At 43.0% G+C, this 26834-nt stretch overlaps 1 protein-coding gene across 1 annotated transcript in view; it reads left to right on the forward strand.

The window, feature by feature from the left end:
- The window catches only part of CSRP1 (cysteine and glycine rich protein 1), a 34696-nt gene extending 19317 nt beyond the window's left edge, over positions 1-15379 (forward strand). The window contains exons 3-6 of the mRNA XM_015416377.1: positions 9474-9642; positions 10601-10730; positions 12034-12127; positions 13326-15379. Of these exons, the coding sequence (XP_015271863.1) occupies positions 9474-9642; positions 10601-10730; positions 12034-12127; positions 13326-13402 (470 nt within the window). The 3' untranslated portion in view covers positions 13403-15379. The remainder of the gene's footprint in view (positions 1-9473; positions 9643-10600; positions 10731-12033; positions 12128-13325) is intronic.
- Positions 15380-26834: the final 11455 nt, after the last annotated feature.

Here is a 26834-nt window from a genome sequence, read left to right on the forward strand (position 1 = left end):
ATGAGCTCCCGGGGGAGATCTGGGCCCTGCGGGATTTGGTGCAGTTCCGCAGGGCCTGCAAGACGGAGCTCTTCCACCAGGCTTTCGAGTAGGGGCCGCTGCCCCCCCCTATTATGTTACCATCTTGGGGGGGGATTTGAAGAGGCCCTGAGAAGAGCCCTGAGAAGATCTTTGGAACATCGTGACGCTATAGACTGTCTGCCAAGAATTGTTGGAACTGTCCCGCCATCTTGGGTTTTTGGAGTTTTAGTTACCACCGAGCACTTTATGTGAGATAGGATGGGTTTTTAAATTGTATAAAATGTTTTATAATGCAGATATATTGTTATTTTGTATTGTGGTTTTACTGCTGCAAGTTTATCTTGCCCTGTAAGCCGCCCTGAGCCCTACGGGGGAGGGCGGGATATAAATGTGAATAATAAATAAATAAATAAATAAATAATATGCAAAGGAGTTCCTGCTACAAAAAGAGCCCGTCTTGTCAACTTGATCCATACAAACTAATTCCTGCAACTACTCCTGAGGAATTCCTATAAACAACTTGACATTTGGCTGTTTGCCACATGACCCCAGAGAGCAACCTATCTTTGGCTTTCCTGCAAAGTCCATTGTGGAGGAAAAGGAAGAAGGTAGGCTGGGTACTGAAAAGGATTACAGAGGACTTTGCAAAATTACTTGAGAGGTTTGGAGACTCTTTCTGGAGAAAAACATCTAAGCATAACCTTTACCTTCTAAAATGTTAAAATGTCTTTTTACCTTAAAATACATTATTGTCCAAGAGCCATGGGTTCATAAGATATAAATGCATCCTAAACTAAGCAAATAAACAGATCTAATTTGTTCATAATAGTCAACATTTTTAAAAAATCCATAACAGCATATACTAATATAAAAATAACCAACTACAAATAGCCCAATCATAAATCAGACTGAACTATAAAGCCCTCATGCTGCTCTCTGAAGGCTGTTCTATAAAGCCCTCAAGCTGCTCTCTGAAGGCTGTTCTGAACAAATTTGTTTTTTAAAAAACATTTTTATTAATTTCATAGAAAGTTACTACAGAATGAAGAAAAAAAGAAAAAAGAATAGAACAGAAAAATCTGACAGAATGGATACTATACTCTTACATCTACTCTAGTTTACAATGGTAGAATCTTCTTCTTTACCGCCATATCTGTAAAGTTTTTGTTGTAATTCATACTTTAAGTTCTGTAAGGTAGTTTTGCATCTAATTATAAAATCTCGCCCATTTTCTTTCAAAGTTTCCTTCTTATTTTTCATGTAGTTATAAAGTTAGTTTGTCCATTTCACATATCTAGAATCTAATTGGGCTCTTTCCCACCAATTCAAGTTGATTCCTTTTCCCTTTAACTTTTCTTGCTGAATTAATTTGTTTTGGTTATTTTCCAATGTAATCCATTCCTTCACCCATGTGAGAACTGCCGCTTTCCTTGGAGTCTTGTAATAGTTTTAACTTAATTCTTGACTTTTTACCTTCCCAAATAAATTGTCTTATCAGCTTTTCTAGCTCTTTGAAATATTGTTTGCTCTTTATAATTGGAATTGTCTGAAGTAGGAAAATCAATCTGGGTAAAATATTCATCTTAACTGCTGCTATCCTTCCTATAAATGATAGTTGCAAATGCTTCTAGTTTTCTAGATTCTTTTTGATTTCCACCAAAAGTTTCATATAATTGTTTCTAAACAATGAACTACATCTGTTGGTTATTATTATTCCTAAATACTTGATTTTTTTCTGTACCTCCAATCCTGAGGAATCTTGTATGGCTTTTTTGTTCTTTTGTACAGTTTTTTAACATTAATTTTTTTTTTTAAGATTTATCTTCAGGCCATCCATATTTTTTATTACATGTAAAAGTTGAACAATTGAAGTTTGGGGTTCTTCTAATATGAATACCAGGTCATCAGCAAATGCTTGTAGTTTATACTCCTCTCCTTTGAGTCTGAATCCCTTGATTTCACAGTCTTCTCTGATCATATTGTTTAATGTTTCCAGTGCGAAAATAAATAAAAGTGGAGATAATGGGCATCCTTGTCTTGTTCCTTTCCCAATTTTAATATTTTGCATAAGATCACCATTTACTAAACTTTTTGCAGATTGTGTTGTGTATATTGCTTTCACCATGGTATAAAAATATTCTCCACAGTCCCAAGCCAACAGTTGTTCCAACATAAAGGACCAATTAAGATTGTCAAAGGCCTTTTCCACATCCAGAAATAATAATGCCATTTGTTTTTCAGGGTGTGCTTCAAAAAATTCTAATACCTTCAAGATGGTTCTCACATTGTTTCTCATTTGTCTTTTTGGCAAAAATCCTGATTGATCCTGGTGTATTGTTTTAACCAAAGCTTTTTTCAATCTCCTTGCCAAGATAGATGCATAAATTTTGTAGTCCACATTGAGTAATGATATTGGTCGATAATTTTTAATTTTGGTTTCATCTGTGTCTGATTTGTGTATTAATGTAATCAATGTTTGGTTCCACAACTCTGGTAGTTTCTTTTGTTCAAATATATTTTGAATGGTATCCTTCAATGGTAGTGCAATTTGGTCCTCAAATATCTGGTAAAATTCTGCAGGTATCCCATCTGGACCTGGAGTTTTCTTCTTTTGATTTTTGATAGCCTCAATTATTTCTGAAAAGGAAATTGGGTCGTTTAGGGTTTTTCTTTGCTCCTCTGTAAAAAATGTTTTGTTATATTTTTGTAAAAAGTCTCTAATTTGATCTTGGAATTCCCTTCTTGATATAAATTACTATAAAACCCTTCAACGATACTCTTTACTTCATTGTGAATATTTTTTTCTTCACCTTTTTCATTTTTCAAAATTTTTATGTTTCTTATCTGCTTGTTTTCATAATTTATATGCCAACCATCTAGTAGGCTTATTAGCATTTTTAAAATAATTTTGTTTTGCAAACATTATTTCTGAACAAATCTGTTTTGTGGCCTCACAAGAAAGGAGGGGTTGAAGCTTTCACCACCTCCTCCAGGAGGCTATCCCACAAAACTGTATAAGCAACTGTGAAAGCACACACCAGGACTGTAACGGATCTAACCTTGGCCAGAGAAGGGACTGCCAAAAGACTTTGCTGCAAGAAGCAGAGTTGTTACACAGGTGCATATATGGGGCAGATAGATTTTCAAGTGTGTACTAGCTATAATGGAATTGTTTTTAGATGATTTTATGCTGTTTTAATTGCATTTATGGATTGATTGTGAGCCGCCCTGAGTCTGCATCTGTGGGGAGGGCGGGGTATAAATGAGATAAATAAATAAATAAAACATCCCTGGCTAAAACCAAAGATAAAATAGCAAGTCTCAAATCTCTTTCCTCTCCTCCACTCCTTAAAAGTTGCCAGCTGTTTAAAACCTCTCAGAAAGGTAGTGCCCTGATCTTGCTCTCTCACTGTCACGCCTGTGTAATTGACAACAGCTTGATAGCTAGACACTTTCCATAGGCACAAGCCTGCCTGTTGGAGCTGAGATTTGCACACAGCCTCTGTGGCCAGCTGGTGTTTAGTTGTTTTCGTTTTTAATGAAAAGGCCTTTGTTGCTCTTGTGAGGCTGCTCCATACTGCATTCTGTGTTGGTTTATCTTTGTATGAGTGCTACATCCATCTTTGTTTATATGGCATGGGCTTGCAGCCCTGTCTCAAGTCTCTGTGTTCCCTCTCTGACAGTCTCTTACATGCTAATGCTTGTTTTAGGCTGCAGTAAAGTAAACATTGGCTAGTGAGAGGAGATGCATCTAATGCTTTGTGGTGACCTGCTAATCTCTGTGAGCACTGAAGAAACCGTCCCTTTTCTATTGAGCTCTTATGGTCCTAGCTCAACAGCTGCTCTGAAATTTAGCAGCTGGAAACTATGCCTTTTAATTGCAGGCATGGATAGCAGAAATAGTTATGTTGTCCTTTCAGTGCAGTCTATCCTTCTAATGTGTACCAGTTTCTGTTGCCTGTGTCCACCAGGAAGAACCAAACTAGATGTGATGGGGACAACCACATTCATTATTCACCTGGCTGTCCCAGGGATGTACTGTGGCTACAAATGGTGCATTTAGGGGAGCATCTAAATTTTGCATCAAAAACAAACTGGAATGGGGAGAAGAATGTTGAGAGGCAGAGTTTACGTCTCTTTTACTGAAGGGCTGGAATGGGGAGAAGAATGTTGAGAGTAAGGTGGGTAAAGAAGGCAGAGTTTACGTCTCTTTTACTGAAGGCATTTTATTAGATTCTCTCCCCACGGGTATATATGAATGAGGCAGACATGTAGGAGGCTGCCCTGGCTCCTCTCATTTGGCTGCAGTGGAACAGTCAGTGCTAAGTTCTCAAATGTCTGTATTTCTTTCCAATACAGGATTAGGGATATTCAGGTATATGGCATGCAGGCAGCATCAACACTGAGGTGTATTAGAAAAGGACAGATTTATACTTTTTAAAAATACTGTATAGGTTTCAATAGTTCTCTTCAGTAAACGATGCAGCTGTTAGGAGAAAAAAGCAATAATCTCTTGCATAACTCTCTAAAATATGCACATGACAAAAATGGGGCTAACTACCTTTCATGCCTCTGGAAATAACACAGAAGGGTATTGGAACAAACCCCTGTCTTCATAATGGGTCAATGTATCTCAGGCTTGCAACTTCTTACCTTTGCACCCTGAATTTGCCATTTTTCATTGTTCTTATTGTTGGTATAATAGCTCTTTAAAGATGCATATTTGGCCTTTCCAAAAAGTGCATTGCCCAAGGCGTACAATAAATGAATGTTATCTAAATCATGCAATCGGATTGTGTTGCAAGATAGGATGGGATATAATTGTCACATTACTTATTTATGAAATGTTTGTGTGTGCGCGCGTGCATGTTAAGTGCCATAAAGTTTCTTCAGACTCATGTCAACCCTATCAATTAATGATCTCCAAAACATCCTATCGTCAACAGCCTTGCTCAGGTCTTGAGAACTGAGGGTCGTGGTTTCCTTTATTGAATCAATCCATCTCATGTTGAGTCTTCCTCTTTTCCTGCTGCCTTCAACTTTTCCAGTGACACTTGTTTTCTCATAATGTGATCAAAGTACGATAGCTTCAACTTAAGCAGTTTATCTTCTAGGGAGAGTTTAGGAGTACACTGTGGCATGAACTATCTTGATCTTGGTCACCAGCAACACATTCTTACACTTAAGAATCTTTTCTAGCTCCTTTATGGCTGTCCTTCCCAGTCTCGATCACCTTCTGATTTCTTGGTTGCTGATGGAGCCAAGGAATAGACAATCTTTAACAATTTAAATTTCTTCATAATCAGCGTTGTGTAATTCCCCAGTAGTCATTACTTTGGTCTTCTTGATGTTCAGCTGTAATCCTGCTTATAGCTTTGACACTTTCTTCAGGAGTCATTTCAAGTCTTCGCTATTCTCTTCCAGTAAATATGTAGACGATACCACTCTAATGGCGGAAAGTGAAGAGGACCTAAAGAGCCTCTTGCTCAAGATGAAAGAGGAGAATGCAAAAGCTGGCTTGAAACTCAAATCAAAATCAAAATGAAAAAAATGGGGGGGGAAGAAAATCAAAAAAACTAAGGTCATGGCATCTGGATCCATCACTCCTTGGCAAATAGAAGGGGAAGTAATGGAAGTAGTGACAGACTTCACATTCCTGGGATCCAAGATCACTGCAGCCATGAAATTAAAAGACGCCTGCTCCTTCCTTGGGAGGAAAGCGATTGCAAACCTAGACAGCATAATAAAAAGTAGAGACATCAGCTTGCCAACAAAAGTCCACATAGTCAAAGCGATGGTATTCCCAGTAGTAATATATGGCTGCGAGAGTTGGACCCTAAGGAAGGCCGAGCGCCAAAGAATAGATGCTTTTGAATTATGGTGCTGGAGAAGACTCTTGAGAGTCCCTTGGACTGCAAGGAGATCGAATCAGTAAGTGCTAAATGAAATCAACCCTGACTGTTCCCTGGAAGGCCAGATGCTGAAGCTCAAATAGTTTGGCCACCAAATGAGAAGGGAGCACTCACTGGAGAAGACCCTGATGCTGGGAAAGATTGAACTTCAATCATTGAAGGTAAAAGAAGAAGGGGACAACAAGGATTAGATGGTTAGACATTACTGATGCAACGAACATGGAATTAAGCAAACTCCGGAGCATGATGGAAGACAGGAGGGCTGGCATGATGTGGTCCATGGGGCCACAAAGAGTCGGACTCGACTGTGCGACTGAACAACAACAACGTGATATCATCTGCATATCTCCAATTGTTAATGTTCCTTCCACCAGTTTTCACTCCACCTTCATTTGAATCTAATCCATCTTTCCTTAAGATATGTTCTGCATATAGATTGAAGGAAATAGAATACATCCTTGTCTGACACCTTTACCAATTGGAAACCATTCTGTTTCTCCATGTTCTGTCCAGAGTACAGGTTGCACATCAAAACAATCAGATGTTCCTGCACACCCATTTCTTTTTAACCATCCATAGCTTTTCATGATCCACACAGTCAAAAGCTTTGCTGTAATCTTTGAATGACAAGCTGATTTTCTTCTGAATTTCTCTGGTATACTCCAATAACCAATGTAAATTCACAATATGATCTCTAGTGCCTTTCCCTTTTCTGAATCCAGCTTGAACATCTGGCATTTCTTGTTCCATATATGGCAACAGTCTTTGTTGTAGGATTTTGAGCATCACTTTATTTGCATGTGAAATTAATGCGATGAAATGTTTACACCATTTTCCCCCCAATTCAAGTATAAAAAGTGGTATACTGTAATTAAAACAATGCAAATAATAAAGGATCTCAATCTGTTGAAGACAGCACAACAAAAGATAAAAACTACCCAGAATCAGGATGGTCCTAACTAAATTAAGTTTAAAAATTTATATAACTGTTTTAAACTGTACAAAATGAGATTCAGGCTCTGGTGTCTCTTTGCACAGAGAAATTTCCTAAACGAATCAACTTTCCTGGACAGATATTGCAAATGGACCACATACATGGTTGCCAGCATTTAAACTGGTTCCTCTAATCGTCCCCTTAACATCAATTTGAGCTACGAGCAATTATCAGGTATCGTTATTTAACTTCATGCCATGAAGAGCTTCGGCTGCCCATAAAGGGTCAGGACATTTTTCCCTGTTCAGTTTGTAATCTTGACCACACTTGCTCTGACCAAGTGTACATCACATCAGTCGTGAATTGGTTCTTGTTTCACTGGCTTAAGACTGACAGCTAAGGTTGCCACATCCGTTCCAGCAACTGACGGGGGACAGGGAGGACTTGCGAGGAGAAAGATAAAGGCCCAGGTCTTGTCACCAGTGTCACAAAATAAATGACATATCATGCTGTGACATTTGGGTGATGCCTGGTATTTGGGCAAAAACTCTGTGACATCACTTCCTGTGTGACTCTGGCTATGAGGCCTCAGCCTTTCTCCTGGTAAGACCCCCCTCACCAGCCAGTTGATGGGTAGCTGGGGGGCAGGGCCTGGCAGGGGGCGGACCCTTGCCTCCACCAGGGGCCTGGAAGCCCTACTGACAGCAACATAGTGCATTAGAAGACAGACATGTAAATAAGCGGTGAATTGCATCAAACACACACCCTAGCTAAACTGCTGTCAGAGTGGGTGTGGGGTAGGCCTTTTAAAGGTTTTCTGAACTCTGATGTATGCATCACAACCTTGGAGTTCAAGGCCTGAATTCAAAGGCATCCATTGTTTAAGCAAAGAATTTGGCTGTGGCCTCACATCTGTAGATGGGGTGGAGAAATCTTGTAAAAACAGTGTAGGTGGACAAGACTGAAATGAAAGAACGGTAAATGCCAGACAAAATCAAATAAAATCTCTGATCAAAGCCAATCCTCCTTGAGTTATCTGGGTTGACCTAAGAGGCAACAAAACATGCCCACTGAATTAGTGGCACCTAAACAGAAGTGATGAACAGAACATCTGTGCTGAGCAATCACAGAACCCAGTTCCAGGCCAGTCACAGAAGCGTTAGCTATTTCTGCTGAACTAGTGTTTTCAAGCAGTCTTCCTTTCATGGCCACACATCTTGGTTTTCTCCTGCTATTGATTCTCTCATCAGAGGCCAAAGCCAGTCAGAAAAGAAAAGCACCATATTTGGTAATGAGGAGAGGAAGTGCAGTGTTCAAAGTCCCATATTTGGTAGCAAGGTAGAAGAGTGCATTGCTACTGTGGCATTCCTAGGGGAGCACACTGTGTTTGTTTTTGCATTCTTGAAGCGTAAGACATTTTTCTTCTGGCAGTGAGGCATGCTGTCCCTTCCTGAGACTTTAACATTGAGCGGGATGAGGATTTATGCTGTTGGCAGTTACAAGTTCTTAAGGGATGTTATTGAACTCAATACTTGGCAAAAAAAAAGTCCTTTGGAATTAGAAGGGACTGAAAATTAGAGGACAATTCTTGGCTGTTTAAACAACGAGCTATTACTTTGATCTCTCTCACTCTTACTGCTGTCCTTGTCTTCCCACCACGCCATCTGGGGCTGTTATAACTTCCATAGTCAGGGAGTACACTTAGATAAACTATGTAACTGTGTTCAGGTTGTAATGTGTATTTAAAGAGGGACAGTGTGCTTGCGTAGACATGAAGGCAGTAGCCCAGTTCACAATTTACATTGAACACACGTACAAACCATGAACAGCGTGCATTTGATTTTTCTTTATATGGATGTTGAGTAATTCTCATGTTACATTTATTGCATGTACAGCTGAACATGTGATTCAAGGTGCACATTTATCCAGGCATTGGTACCCACTGTCATCTGTAGAGTGAACATGTGTTGGTTCTTTCTTACAAGCAGATGTTTGTGCATTCACTGTAATGTGTGAACAGGGCTAGTGACAATGCTGGACACTGGATGATTCCAAAAATCTGCACTTCTGACAATGTTTCAATGAGTTGCTGATGAGGTAGCTGGATTTCTTGACAATTCTTTGCAACTTAAGTCCATGTCTGACTATGGTCAGTACCTGCCCATGCATAATATTTGCAAAGTGTGTACTTTCTGGCCTGACCAAGTTGTAAAGTCATTTTGTTTTTGTTATTGTATCCATTGTGGAGTATTGCACCTGATGGGCTTATTACTCAAAACTGACTTTCAACAAGATCTTTTATATGATATCTATAAATCTGACCTCCCAGATTGATTAGCTATTTTTCCCCCTTATCTGTAACTTGCTGCGTTTGTGTATCCTGCTTCTCAGCTTTCCTTTGTGGAATAGTCATCATCTGAACTGACCAGTGTATAAGAAAGGAAGAGCTGGGCGCATTGTTATTGTAACACAACATTTAATTGATTCCATAGGTGCTGATGTTGATTGGCTACCCACAAAAATCTCCCCAGGTCACCTATTTAGAAACCAGGTCTGTTCTCTGAACTCATGAATAATGTTTGATTGTCTCTTTCCTATTTCTGCAGTGGTTTGTAAGAAGAACCTGGACAGCACAACAGTGGCTGTTCATGGAGAAGAGATCTACTGCAAGTCATGTTATGGCAAGAAGTATGGGCCAAAAGGCTACGGATTTGGACAGGGAGCAGGGACCTTAAGCATGGACAAGGGGGAAGCACTAGGGATCAAACACGAAGAGTGAGTCAACAACTTTATCTTTTTCTTCTGCTGCTTACTAAGAAAAGAGTCCATTTGATCTGTTATAATCAGTAAACAAAGTTTTTATTTCATGCTTAGTCACAACGTAATGCTGTCGCTGGAGTCCCAATAATGCAAAGTTTGTGCTGACCCAGAACTGCTTTTAAAATGAAAGGATAAACATCTAGATAAACATCCAGTTTAAAGCAAAACAGTTTTGGAATCCTTGCCTGTTTCCTAGTTAATTCCAGACCCCAAATGCCAGCTTGGAACAAAGCCCTAAGATCACATTAGGATACAAACCCATGCAGATTTGCTAACACAGTTGCAAAGCAAAGTGGGAAGTGGTTTTTAAAAGATAGAAGCAGCAGGTGGGGAAAGGGTGCTGAACACTTCTGCTGCTTTTCTCCTCATTGCATTTTCCCCAGCTAGACTCCCAAGCCCTGAAGCAGGCTCCGTCAGAAGGTATGTGTCTGGGGGTGGGAAGACAGCTTGGGGGGCAAAATGCTTCTGAAAACTACTTAAGGTTCAACCTTGAAAAGCATATTCAGTCAGCATAATAGGCAGTACACCAGCAGAACAGAAGCCATCTTGAGCCTCCAGCACCAGGAACACTGATTCATGAATCAGGCTCCAGATACCTTCTGGAATCCAAGCTGTTTTCACAGAAAATGGCTGGTTTGAATCCACCACAGGCTGTGTTGAGTATGTGGTTATACTCAATGATCTTGCTGAGTCCAGGAGCCTCATCCAGATGATCACGGAAGTTTGTTTGAGCTTCCATTCAGTAATGAAACATTAAGATCTCTTCTGCCCTGAACCACTCACCTATAGCTGCTTCGGTGCCCCTAGTGTCCTGATGGACTTCTCCCACCCCTGAGTCACAACCTGAACTGGCTCATCCACAAGTGCTACATACATATTCACAGAATGACTGTTTTCCTTTCTGGATTCCTAGGCAACAACCCCATTATCCCACCAACAACCCCAACCTATCCAAGGTGGCACAGAAAGTGGGAGGTGCTGATGGCTGCCCCCGCTGTGGTCAAGCTGTGTATGCGGCAGAGAAAGTGGTTGGCGCTGGGAAGGTAAGGGCTCTAGACGAATAATATTAAAAAGAGGTACCACTAATCTCAGTCTTGTCCCTCGTTTCCCAGTCATGTGTAGCTGGAGGAGAAAAAAATACATGTCCTGCTTCCATTCAACTTTGACTAGAACTTGTAGGGGAGAAAGGGAGTGGAACGGCAGTGATACAATGATCTGCATTTTTCCCTACTGTACAGTACTAGGAAGATGTAGGGAGAGACACAGCCCATGTGTTTCTTTGTATAACATGTAGCATGAGCTAAGGAGTGCGCTTGAAAAAAGAATCAGTATTTTTCAGATTCAGATTTCAGGAATGGGTTCCATAGTGGTATTCCAGAATATTCAAGTCCCCCATACCATTTCAACATTCTGATTCAGCCCGCCTGCCCCCACCAAATTATGACCTTTTTTTGGTCTTATGGGGGTGGACTCTTTCTGGGGGACTGGAATGGCTGTTTTTCAAGCAAATGACACCAAAATTGCAGTGAACCTAATCCTGCATCTCCACTAGAAACACCCCCAAGTTTCAGGTGAATTGGTTAAAGGGGTTCAATTCAACAGGTCCCTGAACAAGGTGCCCCCTGCCATCCTACTTGACTTCATTGTTTCCTATGGGGGAAAAAATCCCATGCTTTCTCTAAGGCAAAGAAGCCAATAACCAAACACGCAAGAGCAACCACTGGCCAAAAGCCTGCAGATGCAAATAGACCCACATTACCTGGGAAACCTGTCAGATGGAAGAAAAACAGGCCTGTGAGCCTTAAAATATCAGTCCTCAATATCCCTAAATATTTCCAGAAATATTTGGCACCCAGATACTAGTATTCCAAGAATCCCAAATATCTGTCCCAATATTACTCCAGAAAAGACCCAAATATACCCCAAATACGGATAAAGTATTTTTGATGTATAATCAGACCAAAAATATCCAAACACACATCCTTAGCATGAGTTTTGCCTCTTCCATTATTCTTCCGAAAGGAAACAGAGCTTCCATCCATTTGCAGAATAAGACAAAGTTCCATGGCACCTTAGCCGCTAACAATCCTTTATAGGGAAGAACCTACTTCATCAAGTATAGGTACTGAGGAGGCTTGTGGGTACTGAAGAGGCTTGTGGGTATATATATGTGCTTAATTTTTATCATACACTTGACCCCTGGAACCCTTTGCAATAGATTATGTTAAAGGCAGTATAACTAGAGCTAACCATACACATGGCATAGGCAACCACCAACTTCCTACGTGTGAATCATCTAATTAATACTACCCGTACTCTAATAACTGTTCCCTGTGTTGTCCTTAGTCATGGCACAAATCCTGTTTCCGATGTGCAAAGTGTGGCAAAAGCCTGGAGTCTACAACTTTGGCTGATAAGGATGGTGAAATCTACTGCAAAGGTACATATTCTCAGATACCTTGCTTAAGTTGGGTGACTAACCTTTGACAGGTCACCAGGCAGCTGCCAAGTGGAATGCAGATGTTCAGGAGATATTATATCCCTCTCCAGATGCTTGCAGAGAGCTAAGATGTAAAACTGTGGCAAAGGATGCTGTTAGGTTCCATGAACAGTTTGTTAGACATTTACTGAATAACTGAATACCTGTTCTCACCTGTACTATTGATTTTCAGTGTGACTGCAAAGCAGAGTGATCCCTTTCTTTCTTCTTCAGCGTCCACTGAAATATAATTTCTAAAAAGATTTACAGTCCATTCCTACGAAGTTACTCCAAGTCTCAGCCCATAGAAATTACTAAAACACATTTTTATATCAGTTTTGTTACCTTGCATATTTGAGCGCCAAACTATAACTGATTCTCAGTTTTCATTTTCAGAAATCTTTTTTTTTTAATTTGAATTTGTACCCCGCCCTCCCCGCCAAGGCAGGCTCAGGGCGACTGACATCATAAAAGCACAATAACAATAAAAATCATAGACATCTAAAAACAATTAATCAAACAATTCAATAGCAATTCATTAAAACTAACATTATATTAAAGTGCTAGCAGTTAACTTATAATATCAAAGATGGCCTCATATATTCTATAAGTTCACTTGATATTCAGCTCATTGGTATTTCTCAGTTTCCGTCGGCAAGCACAGGCTATCAGTAATAGACCAGGCACCAGGCTTCTGTTGTTATTGAGTTGATGGTATTAATAATCATAGATGGTAATACTGGCCATAGTGGTAGTGGCGGCAGCTCTTAGTTGAAAGCCTGGTGGAAGAGCTCCGTCTTGCAGGCCCTGCGGAAATCTGTAGCGTATGACAATCTTAACCTTTTCTCCTCTGATTTCCCCCCTCACACTAGAAATCTCCATCTTTCTACCCAGCAATTGCTGCAGATTGCAGTCTCGGGGTAAAAAAAACAATACTGTGGGGAAATTATTACACACAGCAGCCATCATGTGTAACAGTTTGACCTGGAAGCAGGAGACCAAATCTGGGTGTACCTTTATTTCATTATGAGCCGATACCCTTGTCCAGTGAGACTTAAAGCCCCTTTAAATGTTCTGGTTTCTCTCCCAGCCCACGCACTGTGACAACCACTGTTTGCACAAGTACTAATTGCTTCTCTCTACCTCTCCTCTTCTGCAGGCTGCTACGCCAAGAACTTTGGACCAAAGGGCTTTGGCTTCGGGCAGGGGGCAGGAGCACTTGCCCATTCCCAGTAAGGAAGTGGACTGTTTGCTCTGAAATCTTCATTCCAGTAGTCAATGCTTTATCAGTGCTGAGCTTACCCAGACTGACCCTCTGAAAAATCCAGACCATTTCACCAATTCCTGCAAATGTATTATTAATGCAGTACCAGTACCTGCTGCTTTCCAGTGTTTTCTCTGGTCCACCTCCTTGTTTGTTAGCTGGCCAAACAAGTATGACTCTATTCTATAGGCTCTTGAAGACACTAAAAGGTTCCAAATTGCTGTGATTGGCTGGAACTCACCATAGATAGCATCAGCACAACAGCCCCTTTAGCACAGATTCATGCTTACAGTCACAGCGGACACTATAACTAGCAAAGAGCATAGCTGTATCTGTCTATAAAATGCTGCCACAGTTTCCTCAAACACTTTCCTCCCACTGGGAACAGTCATGTACTGGGGCATCAAACCACACGTTAACAGTCTTAACAAAAATTAACATGCAAAATATTGAAGCTGATCAAAAGTTATTAAGGCTTGCAAGAACGAAGAGCTGGAAAGGATGAAACTACCTGAGTGGGAAAGAGGTACAGGCAGAGTAGGTAAAAATATTTAAGCATGTAAATGAAGCATATTTCTTAAGCTCGGAGGAATGAACAGAATAAATGTTAAGAGTTTTTCATTTACTGCTACTAGACAAATATATTCTGTAGTAGCCACCGCTGTAGGCTTCGTTCCTCTTTGGGAGAACAGTGGCGTTTAAAAATACATGCCCAGAAATGATGCTATACAGCTGCCTTTTCCAGTGGCTTTGCTATAATTCCTAGAAGGTGTGCAAACTTGGAAGTAACCAGTGAAAGTTGCTACTTTTGATTCCATCTAGGTGTAGCTCTCCTATGGCAACAGGAAACATTTAGGGAGCAATCCTAAACAGGTCTACTTAGAAGTAAGTCCCATTTTATTCAGTGGGGCTTACTCCCTGGAAAGTTCTATTAGGACTGTACCTCAAAGGATCTAAAAATCCAGTTTACTTATACATGCTTTGTCATTGTTCCTGTCTGTGTCACTTCCTCCTTGAGCAATGGAAATGTTTGATGAGGTCAGTTTCACTTTTCTCCTCCCAGTGTCCATAAATAGTTACTGTCTTTTCAGTCATGGAGGCTTCAGGAGAAAGGGGAAAGCTCTGTCTGTATTACATCAGCCTAGAGCTGCACATGCCTGAACTATCCTTTCCAAACCCAGGTTGCAATAAAGGATCCATCTCATTTCCAGCAAATGATTAACATACTAGAAGAATGAAGCTAGTAATTAAGCTGAACTGCAGCATACCATTAGTGGAGAAAAGAAACTAAAGTGGATTAGGGTCCTCTCCCTTTACACTGCAGAAATTTTGTGATTGTAGAAAGTAATCTAAATAAATTAGTCCAAGGTATATTAACACCCTCAGAAATGTTACAATTGCCTCTGTAAGGCTGTAGGCAAGATTTGAGTTTTCAAGGTCTTACATGTTTGTGGCCTTGTTAGGGTGTTTTTTTTTTGGGGGGTGGGGGGTTAAACAGAGAAATTTCTCTTAGAATCATGGAAGGGACTTCCAGGGTCATCTAGTCCAGCCCCCCTGCACAATGCAGGAAATTCACAAATACCTCCCCCTCCACACCCCCAGTGACCGCTGTTCCACGCCCAGAAGATGACAAAAAACCTCCAGGATCCCTGGCCAAAACGGCCAGGAGAAAAATTGTTTGTTTCCAAAATTAAAATGGGCCCAAATAATGCTGAATCATTCTGGTGTGAGCTAAATACACACCTTTCTTCCTTTAGGATGTAGGCTGAACAGTGTTTTAATCTGTTCCTCCCTCCCGAGGTGATTAACATGGAATTAGATTACAATTCTATTGTCCTGCACAAAACTTTTACAAGCATGTTGGAAAGATTGTAATAATAGATTTTACAATGTTTCTTGCATACAAGAACCATTCAAAGATTATTCTATCTATTCAATAAAGCTGTTAACAGGAATCATTTTGTCTGGTCACTTTTGTTATAAGCGTTGAATTAACCTACCATTCATGAATATGTCTGCATTAAAGCTTTAGATGTTACAAACATGAAAGATCTGAGCAGAAGTAATGCAATCTAAGGGACCTTTTAAAATCTGTCATTGCTGGGAAGTATATGGATCATGAAGCGAGTTGTGTTTGGCCATTTTGGTAAAATTAGAGTGGGCCAGCCAAGAATTTTAGACGTGGCTTTGCAGGTGACTTGACATCTTCCACAGGAGGGAAGCAGGCCAGCCTGCATTCAGAAGTCATCGGGGTTCTTGCAGCTCTTCTGCTTCTTCTGGAAAAGGTGGTTTTGTACAGGGCTTTCTTTAGAGAGATGAGGAATAAGCACACACATTCTTCTTATCTCTGGACCTGACATACTCCTAGGTACTTTTGTACTGGATCCTAACCTGTCTGCTGTATGGCAGATGGGACCAATTCAGACCTATATTGTTCACATAGTCCACAGTGGGATGTTTGCAGATGTTTCTCTCATGCCACATTTATTTAAATTTAGATCTTCAGCTTTCTTCACCCTAAGGACTTGCCATGGAGGAGGGAGCAGCGATTTAAAACTATGAACTTTTCATGCCAAAGGAAATTCCATCAATGCTCCACGTTTCCCTTTTCCCACTGTACTAAATCCATTTTCACCTCTCTGCTTGCTCCCCATTTATCTCTCACAAAGTTCGTACCTCTTCAGTCAGTGGACTGTCACTAATTCTAGCCTGCAAGTTTTTCTTTCAGTAGTTTTGTATGAGCTCAAATACTTTGGCCACCAAATGAGAAGGGAGCACTCACTGGAGAAGTCCCTGATGCTGGGAAAGATTGAAGGTCAAAGAAGACGGGGACGGCAAAGGATGAGATGGTTAGACAGTGTCATAGATGCAACGAACATGAAGCTGAGCAAACTTCAGAGGACAGCGGAAGACAGGAAGGCCTGGTGTGATCTGGTCCATGGGGTCGAGAAGAGTCTGACTCGACTGTGCGACTGAACAACAACAACAGTTTTGTATGGGGCATCTCTCATTTCATAATTTTAAATTGGAGGAGGGGAGCATTTCACTCCATAATAGCTTTTTGGCATACGTGTGCCAGAGATTTCTTATCTTTAGACTTGGTGCTGAAGTGGAAGCAAAGAAGCTCCAATTCAGACACACTGTAAGCTCACACTGAAGCCAGCTCTGTCTTTCACTAGCTCTCGACTCAACTGTTTGCTGCCCTCTGCTGATATGAGTTCTGAGCACTTCATGGATCAGATTGACATGGGCATGGAAGGTCACCCATATTCACAAATGCAGAGCTGAAATGTAAGGTTTATCAACGTCTTGGAAATTAGAGAAGTTCTTTGAGATCAGCCTTTGTGGTGGATTATTTATTAAAATATTTTTAAGCCTAACTTTCTCCCAGAAATTAGGGACCCGAAGCAAGTAGTAATACAATGAATGCACCAAAACTTATTCTAAGAACAGAGTTTAAAGTAACAGGTAGAATATTTTTAAATCCAGGAGAAACCACTGTCCTTCAAGACACCCACAAAAACACCAACCTAGCATCCAAAAATCTCTTCTAAAAAGTTCTGTTTTGCAGTCGCTCCAAAACTAGGATAGATGCAGACCTCCTAATTTCCTCTGGGAGATCTCCACAACATCAGAATGTTCACAGAAAATGCCTGCAAGTGGGCAGCAGCCCCCGTGGGAGTCAGAATGACCAAAGGACATTGTTGCACAGAGCAAAGCTGCCACACAGACTTGTATTGGGCGATAACATAAATGAACCAAAATTAAATGAGCCACAGCCAGGGTTGGGCTGCTAGTACGAGCCAGCAAACATAGCAACCCACTGGAATGTACGAAATATGACAGGCATTTCACGCTATGGCCTGTGCTTCCCTCAAGTGCACTGACCTACATGCTACACTCTTGTGATTTGACCAATGGAGATTCTTAAGTCTTTAGGCCAGGTCTACATAATGTAAGACTGTGAGCGAACTGCACCCTTCCCTACTTGCAGCCTCACGGAGAAACTACAGTACAATTCAAGAAAAGGAGCAGTGCCAGGGAAGAGGCAAATCTCACAAAGTGGTAAACAATGAAAGTTGGGAGAATAAAGGAAAAGAAACAACTCCTAGGAGATTAAAAAGATATCACCTCTTGTCTCTGAGGAAGGGTATTATAATACTTATTTGAGGCATTTCAGTAAATAAAACAACTTTGTTTAGCACCTTTTGAGGTTTTAATCTTCACAGGGATCTCAAATGCCCATTGTTTACAGCCTGTTCCCATCTCTGTGGGAGCAGCTAATGCCCATCCCAGACCATCAAAAGTGGGAGCAAGGAGAAGGATATCTTTGTCTATGCCGCTCCTCCTCTCCTTCAGAGGCACATGGGGTCATGCCAGCTTTTCGGCCTGTTGCAGCCAGTCAGACACACTGCATGGTCCACCTGCATCAGAGGTTTCTTCAGTGGTACTAACTGTGCAGGGGAGTGAAAACCTTGTATGCGTTGCTGCTACCAAAGTCAGGAGAAGTGGAGATTAGGAGATAAGGTTGTAGAGAAGGGAGCTGCAGAAAAGGAAGAATGAAGAGTTGGGACTGTTAAGAGACCTAGGGGTGGGGACCAAAGAAAAGAACCATAGGTGAAGATGCACAGCCATGATTACGCAGAGAGGAAGAGAAGACAGTGTGTGTTTTGGTATGCAAACACACACACACATACACAAAACATCCATATGATGTAAGCAAAGAAAAGAAAGGAGCAGCTCAGAGAGATCTGTGGCAGTACTGAAAGGGGAGGATTTGCTTCACAGAGACTAAAAGAACATCAGTAGAGAATTTAGAATAGAATAACTATTGTGAAAAAATGCATTTCTGAGGTCCTTGTAATAATTAGGCCCTCGAGTAAACACAAACATGCAGGCAGCCCTCAAAGTAATGTGAACTCTAGCTGTAAGCCAGGGTTATGTCAATGGAATCATGACAAAGTCCAAGCCATCACAACGGCAAGAATGATGTGCATGCAATGGAGTTCCTCTGTACACTCCCAGTCATTAGCAATGGCAGGTCTGAAGACAGAGCACAATGGCTGATGTATATTAAAAACAGTTAAAAATATAATGGATACAACTATTAAGACTTTCCCCCCTGAGTCCTAAAGTATTGTTACCATAAGCTCTCCTTCAGGTGTGTCCTTATACCAGCCCCGTAGCCAGAAATGTTTTTTTTGGGGGGGGGGGCAAATTGGATCTGTTGGTGGGGGGTGAATTTACCATTCCTCACAGGGTCTTCCTGCTTCTGCAGCAGGCTTTTCAAACTTTGAGAAGGCGTCGCAGGGTCTTCCTGCTTCCAGATGCGAAAGCAGGAAGACCTGGCAAGGCCACGCAGAAGTAACCTCTATGAAAATCTCATAGGGTCTTCCTGCTTCTGCAGCAGGCTTTCAAACTTTGAGAAGGCCTCGCAGGGTCTTCCTGCTTCCAGATGTGGAAGCAGGAAGACCTGGCAAGGCCACGCAGAGGCTGCCCCTCTCCCTCCCTTCCTGCTCAGCCGCAGCAGAAAGCAGGAAGCCGTGCAGGAGGGGAGGGAGAGGGGCAGCCACACCGGGCTTCTCAAACTTTGAGAAGCCGGCTGTGGAAAGAGGAAGACCCGGGTGAGGATGCCCCTCTCCCTCCCCTTCTGCAGGGACTGGGCATATTTGTGGGGGGTGTCACCATCACCCTCCCCCATGGCTATGGGCTTGCCTTATATACATGTGGACACTCTAACTAGAGTTTAGATCATTTACCCAGAACCATGACTAATTTGAGGGAATTAAGTTCAGTGTTGGGTGAAACCACTTCCCGTTCCCACAGCCTGGCTACCTTGGACAACTGTCACACTTGCCAGTTAGGGAGAGCACAACATGTAGTTTAGGACTCTTTACCTGAATGATGTGCAAGAACACTCAAAATGCCTCTAATAGGCTACCAGCAACCATGAAACAACCAGATATTTTCCAAAACAAGATTTAGAATATACTTAGGGAAATATAGGGGTACAGGAATTGAAAGGTACCTAAGCATTCAACAGGAGCTGAGAAGCATCCAGTTCATGCAGATTTGTCCCAGAGGGATGAAGGAGAAAATGGACTGATGGGAATTGAGCATGGGGATTGGAAAGTGTGGATAAAGTCAAGCAGGATAGCCAGTCAGAGGCCAAAGGGCTGGAGTGGAAAAAGCACATGCCCAAGTGTTGTGGGTTACAAGTCAAAACACTTCAGTATTTACAGGGTTAATGATGTTTGTTAAGTCACATGTTTGTTTGTAACCAATCTGGTTAGACAATAGGATGCCCGGGAACTTTGGAGCTAATTTGCTACTCTGATTGGAAACCAAGGTGTCAAGTATTTAGCATATTGGTTTCGCCTTCCTCTCTTTGTTCTGACTGAGAAGGAGACGCCATTCGGCTCTTCCCATTTTACCTTTTAGCTGCAAGGATGTAGGCATATTAGCTCTTTGTTATTTTATATCCTGTGTACCTTTTCCCATGTTAGGTTTATAGTAAACTTTTATATTTTAATACACACCATGGACTCAGTCTCTTAATACTCGGCTGAATTACTTAAAAAGAATCCCAACACCAAGACATCTAGATAGAAACACAGTGTGAAGGTGTTCCTATGCAAATGCCAGAAACCTCCAGCCTAAAATGGGGGAGTTGGTGTGCTTGATTTTAATGGAAAACATGGATATAGTGAACATAACAGAAACCTGGTGGAAGGTAGATAACCCGTGGGACATGGTCATCCCTGGATACAAACTCCACAGGAATGGCAAGGAAGGGCATACTGGAGAAGTTGAAAGGAACAGTCAAGAGCATCAAATCTCTTGAAAAGGCTTGGGGATTACTCAGAACCTCAGTACTAGAGGTTCAGTTAGGATGTATACCACAGGTCAGGAAAAGTAGCACAAAATCTAAGAGGTCACCAGCATGCCTAACAAGCAGGGTGAGGGAAAATATTAGAGTGAAAAGGGCTTCCTTCAAAAATAGGAAGTCTTACCCAAATGAGACAAACAAAAACTAACGCAAACTTGCACAAAGGAAATGCAAGCAGATAATTTGGGATGTTAAAAAAAAGGATTCTGAGGAGCATATTCCTAAAAGCATAAAAACCAACAATAATAAATCCTTTAAATACATTAGGAGCAGGAAACCAGCTAGGGAAGCAGTTGGACCATTGGATGACAATGGAATTAAAGGAGTACTAAAGGAGAATAAAGTGATTGCTGAGAAATTGGCTAAAAGACAGTAGTAAATTATCTGTTCTCACAATGGAGGGATGTAAGCAGTGGGGTCCCTCAGGGATCTGTATTGGGAGGGACTAGTGCTTTTCAACCTGGAGTTAGGGGTAAGTAGTGAGGTGACCAAGTTTGCAGGTGGCACTGAAGTATTTAGGGTGGGTAAGACAAAAATTGATTGTGAAGAGCTCCAAAAGGATCTCTTCAAACTGGGGAAGTGAGTATTAAAATGGCAAATGAGATGCAGTATGAGCAAGTGTAAAATGATGTGTACTGGGGCGAATAATCCCAACTTCACAAATACACTGATGGGATCTGAGCTGTCAGCAACAGACCAAGACAGGGACCTTGGGGTGGTAGTGGATGGCTTGATAAAAATGTTCACCCAGTGTGCAGCTGCTGTAAAAAAAAGGCAAGTCCATGCTAGCCATAAATTAGAAAAGGAATAGAGAATAAAACTGCCACTATCATACTGCCCTTATATACATCTATGGTGTGAGCAAACTTAGAATATTGCCCAGCCTACAGTTCTGTACTGCACCTACAAGAGGATATTGTAGCGCTTGAAACGGTTCAGAAAAAAGCAAGCAAAATGATCTGGAGGCTAGAGCAGAACACCTAGGAAGAGGGTCCTTGTTAACAGTATCAGACAAGTGCCTTTGAACATTATAGTGTTTTGCAACATGCTGATTTGTGGAGGCAAAAATAGGGAATTCTTGCATTTTTCAGAACTCTGGCATCCCAAAACATTACACGTGCATGAAAATACTGCAGTGAAATATACTAAGTGAAGTGGTCACTAGTCAATGAAATGATATATCAGAACACATGGATCTACTTGCACACATAAAATAACAGCCACAGGGATTCCTAAAAATCTGGAAATTCTGTATGCTTGTCCACCATTTACTACTGCATTTCTGCTAATTTGGGCACCCTGCACTCAGCATTTTTAAAAAGAGTTTGAGCATCAAAACAAGACCTTAATGACCGTTACAGGTGCGGTACATTTCATTCTATGGGAAGAATGAGCACAAGTTTTATGGAAAATGTGGCCTTGAATACAGTGACAGAATTTTAGTTTAATATGACTATGCATAATTTCATCAAAATCCATGAGTATAATGCAACTCGGCATGGAATCCTTAGAAGCAGCTTGGTGTTAGGGAGTAATTGGCACATCCTAGGCAGAGCATGGTACACAGAACACTGACCAGAGGGAAGCCAGTGAAACCCAGAACCCAGGACATATTGAGAGATACAGAGGATATATGGATGAACCCCATTTTCCAAATATGAGATGAAGTGAAAGCATTTTGTGTCATCAGGCTCAGAAGCCCCAGAAGCAAATAGGATATAACGTGGCTGTGGGTGCCTTGCTGCTTCAGCAGCAATGCCAAAATACTTATCGATAGCCCCAGTACAGGTCTTGTAGAAAAATGCTTTTCTTACTTTGGGACAATTCAGTTTTTATTACTTTGAAGAATTCCACACACTTCTTACCAGATGACTTGGTTAAGCGATTCCCTGGGATGGGATTTGGCCATTAATTTGGGCAAGGAGGTAGCTGTGTTATGTAGATACCAAATACAGGCTGCGGTCACACGGAGCATTAGCCACGCTACAGAGATGGAAGATAGGCGGATTTTCCAGGCGCGATCACAGTGCCACATCTGAGAAGCGTAGAGCTCCCGTTGCGAACCCATGGCTTCCCACCGAAGATGTGGGGTAAAAAACTAGTACCTCCGAGGTACTAGTTTCCAGGCAAGGGCAGGTGCCTGATCGCGTTTCTGGTGGAATCCCGTGGCATCCGGCACCCGTCCATGTCCCGTTGCGGAAAGGGTTTTTTCCCCCAAGTCTCCACAGGATGCGCACAAGCACCCAACAGCGCATGCGCACTAAGAGGAAAGCGAAAGTGGCATCGATGGCTGGCTAGCTGTGTGGTGGCCATGGCATTCCTCCGTCTCCTGTCCACATCTATTGCCCCCTCCCACTGTAGCCAGGCTTGCCGCCTCTGGAGGGTCGCTGTGGCCACTGTTGCGCAGGCAGTTAGGGCGGCTGTGATGAGGGAGCCCCCCTCCCCCTCCATCGCCTGTACCTCGGAGCTCTATTGAGGTCTGGTAGCGTCTGTCACCCTCTCCGTTAAACCCACCACCTGCCTTCTGCAGGGCTTTGCGGATCCGATTGCTCTGTGTCCCGCCGCGGGCTATGCCCATGGGGCCGTCATGGTGGGATCGGCGCGCCCCACGCCGCAACCTTCACAAGTTCGGGAACGCTTGGACCCCCTGAAAAGCGGTTCCGAGGGGGTAAATACAGTTGGCCCGGCAGAAATGAGCCCAGTCGTCCCGAGAGCTCAGATAGCAGGAGGGCGGGCGAGAGTGCAGGAGAGACGGGGGAACTGGAACTTACCCGAATGAAGAGGGACTGATGAGGTCCTTCAGGCCAGCGTAGATGCAGACAGGGAGCTTCGGGATTCCCCGGAAGTGACCCCACCCCCGAAGACGCTCAGGCCACCCCAACCGGGAGGTGGGACTGGAAAGAGGGACGGTGATATCACCCTATCAGAGGAAAGCAGGGAAAGGGGGGTGGAATTCACCGGGTGGAGGGATATAAATTCGGGGAAGCCGACAAAGCCGGGGGAGGTGACGAGCATAGGTATAACGAGAGAGCGAGAATACGAGTAAGCTGTCACTCCGAGAAGTGTCGTTGAGAGTGGCGCAACTCCCTCCACTTCATTCTGAGGCTTTGGCTTCCTCTGTGGGACAACAGTCGACATGGCTGAGGCACCCCTCCCCTCAGGGGAGGACTCCCGGCGTGACACTCGTTCATGCGCATGTGCGGACTTTGGTGGAAAACCCCCCCGTTTCCCACGAAGCGGCACCTAGTGATTGCTGTTGTGATCATGCCGCGCCGCTTCTTTGCCGCGCCGCAGGATCGTTGTGTGATTGCTACCCTCGTTTACCCGCTGGCACCGAGGGAAGGACCCATGGTGTGCCGCCGGCGCGTCTGATCGCGTAATCGCGGATCTAACTGCGCCGGGGCAATTAGCCACGCCTCCCCCCCACGATAGCCGGCCCATGTGACCTGGGCCACAGTATCCGGCCAAACTAGATGAGATGCTGACAGACTTATGAATAGGTATCTCCAGTGGTTTCAAAGGTAAACTGCCACTATTCAGGATCCTCAGTTCAGAATGGGGTATGGGGTGAATAATAAGGTTTAATCTTACCTCCTGTGCATTTTGAAATCATAATGACCACTGCCACAACTGCTATTATCCTTGGAAGGGGGGGGGAGACAAAAAGCACTTTCTTCTTCTTCTTCTAATGGCTTTAATTTACCCTTAAAAAGTACTGGGCCGTTCTATTCATGGACCTCCTACATCTTGTCAAGTTTATCCATCAGTGGTTCAACCAAACAGATAATAATGCAGAGTCCTATGCTGCTGTTCTTATCGCTTTGTGCTTACTGTTGATGTGGTCCCTATTATCTTTGTGTATTCCTCCCTGTTGTATTTCTTAAGGGGTAGTCATGTTAGCCACAAACAGAAAAACAAGAGTCTTAAATACCAGCAGGTTTATTATGTGTTTACTGCTTTTCCTATTTCCTTCTATATGTTCCTTCCTGTTTCCTATCCTCCAGACAATAATATAAAGGAGGGGGGCTGTGCTAGCCTGTGGCAGCAAAAAATAAACAGGAGTCCTTGACACCTTGAAGACTAATGATTTTTCATTCTACCATAAGATTTCTTCATAACGATAGACGGACTCACTAGATGCATCTAACAAGGTGGACTTGAATCCATGAAAGCTTATGCTAGAATAAAAATGCATTCATATTTTAAAAGACACAAGATTCCTGTTTATTTAGATCAACCTAAGGTCCTCCCATGGTAGGATCTAGTCTCAGCTTGTCTGCTTCTTCTTCTATCTAAACTAGAGGTCTCAGGCCAGCAACGGCATCCTACATGTGAACTACAGAGGATGAAAGGATATTTTCCAGGACTTCCCCCTCCCCCTTCTGCCAGCAGCTGCACTTCTCTGGAGACAAAACTACTACTCCTGAGGAAAGAGAAAGGCAAAGCCAAGCCAGATAAGGTTGCCACATGGTTTCAACAAAAATACTAGATACACTCACACATAGGGTTACCAAGTACTTACCGCGATTCGGCGGGGGACACATGATCCCTGGGCAGAACATTCCTCCCTGTAACACACCCACACTGCACCATGCCATCGCCAGGAAGTGACGCTGGGCGACGTTCTGACAATGGGTCTGGAAACTTGATGGTACCATCGAGTTTCCAGCCCCATTGCCAGAGCGTTGCCTGGCATAACTTCCTGGCAATGGCATGGTGTGGCACATCTATTTTCTGCGCGGGAATGGTCCTGGGAAGAAGTATGTGTCCCCCGCCAAATCGTGGTAAGTACTTGGTAAGCCTGCTCACACATGATAAAAAAGGAAAATGTCCTGTCCCTTTAATAGAAGCTTGAACCATCAAGGAGGTAAATAAGATCCTATTAAGCCTCTATTAAAGGGACAGGACATTTTTCACAAGGCAGTTGGCAAATGTAACCAGGATCTACCCAGTCCTGGTCTTACACACTAAGGCCCCGTTCACACGGAGCATTTGCCATGCTAAAGATACGGATGATAGGCGGATTTTCTGGGCGCGATCACACCACAACATCTGGGAAGCGTAGTGCTTAGGCTTGCCAAGTCCCCCCGGGGGGCGGGGAAACTCCCGCCCCAGAGGCCCGTTCCCCGCCCCCAGCGTGCCCGGTGTCATTACGTCACTTCCGGGTGACGTGTGTGAAATACACATACGCGCGCTACAGACGCCAGCCAGGAGTCCCCCGCTGCAGCGCAACACCCAATTTGGCAACCCTAGTAGTGCTCCCGTGGCTAACCCGCGGCTTCCTGCCAAAGATGCGGAGTAAAAAACTAGTACTTACAATGTACTGGTTTCCGGAAAACGCGGGGCAAGGGCGGGCGTCTGATCGCATTTCCACTGGAATCCCATGGCATCCGGCACCTGCCCATGTCCCCTTGCAAACCAGATTATTTTTTTTAAGTCCCCACAGGATGCGCACAAATGATCATGCACATGCGCAAACTTGGTGAGACAAAAAAAAAAATCCCGTTTGCCACAGAAGCGGTGCGGCGCGATTGCCTGTGTGAACGCGCTGTGCCGCTTCTTTGCCGCGCTGCAGACTAGCCGTCTGATCAGCACCTAATGCCTAACCACGGGACCTCGACAGGACGTCTGATCGGGCTGCCGCACATTTCTTTGTTCCGGGGCAAACAGCCACGCTCCCCCCCCCGCATTTTCCGGCCCGTGTGACCGGGGCCTTTGTACTACTATTTCACAATCCACTTGCCCCATTTAATACATACAAACACATACAAGAAATTCTGGGTTTGAAATGGTTGTGCAGCAGGTAAAAATTCAACAGAAAGCCAATAAGTTTTCTTTATAGTGATATTTTATAGTTTCTGAAAAGCAAAACCACTGAGTACCTGATCAAATTATGGCCTCCAGGGGACAATAAAATGTAAATGTATAATTAAGTGTTGCACATGGTTTGCCACAGCTGCTAGTTCAAGTCATTGTCGTCCCCCCCCCCCGTTTTATTTAACCTTTGGGGGCATAACACAACACCAACATCTTTGCAGAGATCTTTCCACATGCTTAGCATGCTTAGAAAACTAGCATTCCAGGAAGAGATTAAGCTGGATCTCTTCTCCCTGACATCTAGTTTTCTATGTGCAGAAGGGTTTATTTTATTCATTTACTTCATTCACACCCAACTTTTCACCTCACTGGGGATCCAAAGCAGCTTACATCATTCTTTACTCCTCCATTTTATCCTCACAACAACTCTGGAAGTTAGGTTAGGCTGGAAGGATGCCAGCCTCCAGGTGGGACCTGGGGGTCCCCCAGAGTTGCAGCTCATCTCCAGACTACAGAGATCTGTTTCCCCTGGAGAAAATGGATGCTTTGGAGGGTAGACTCTATGGCACTGTACCCCACTGAGGTCCCTGTCCTCCCCAGGCTCCATCCCTAAATCTCTAGGAGTTTCCTAACCTGCATCTGTCAACCCTACCCCCTCATCCCCTGCTGGTGTCCTGGGGGGACCTGGCAACCCTGTT

This window comes from Gekko japonicus, unplaced genomic scaffold (genome assembly GCF_001447785.1).
Source record: "Gekko japonicus isolate JY-2015 unplaced genomic scaffold, Gekko_japonicus_V1.1 scaffold1284, whole genome shotgun sequence".
NCBI classification, from domain to species: domain Eukaryota; kingdom Metazoa; phylum Chordata; class Lepidosauria; order Squamata; family Gekkonidae; genus Gekko; species Gekko japonicus.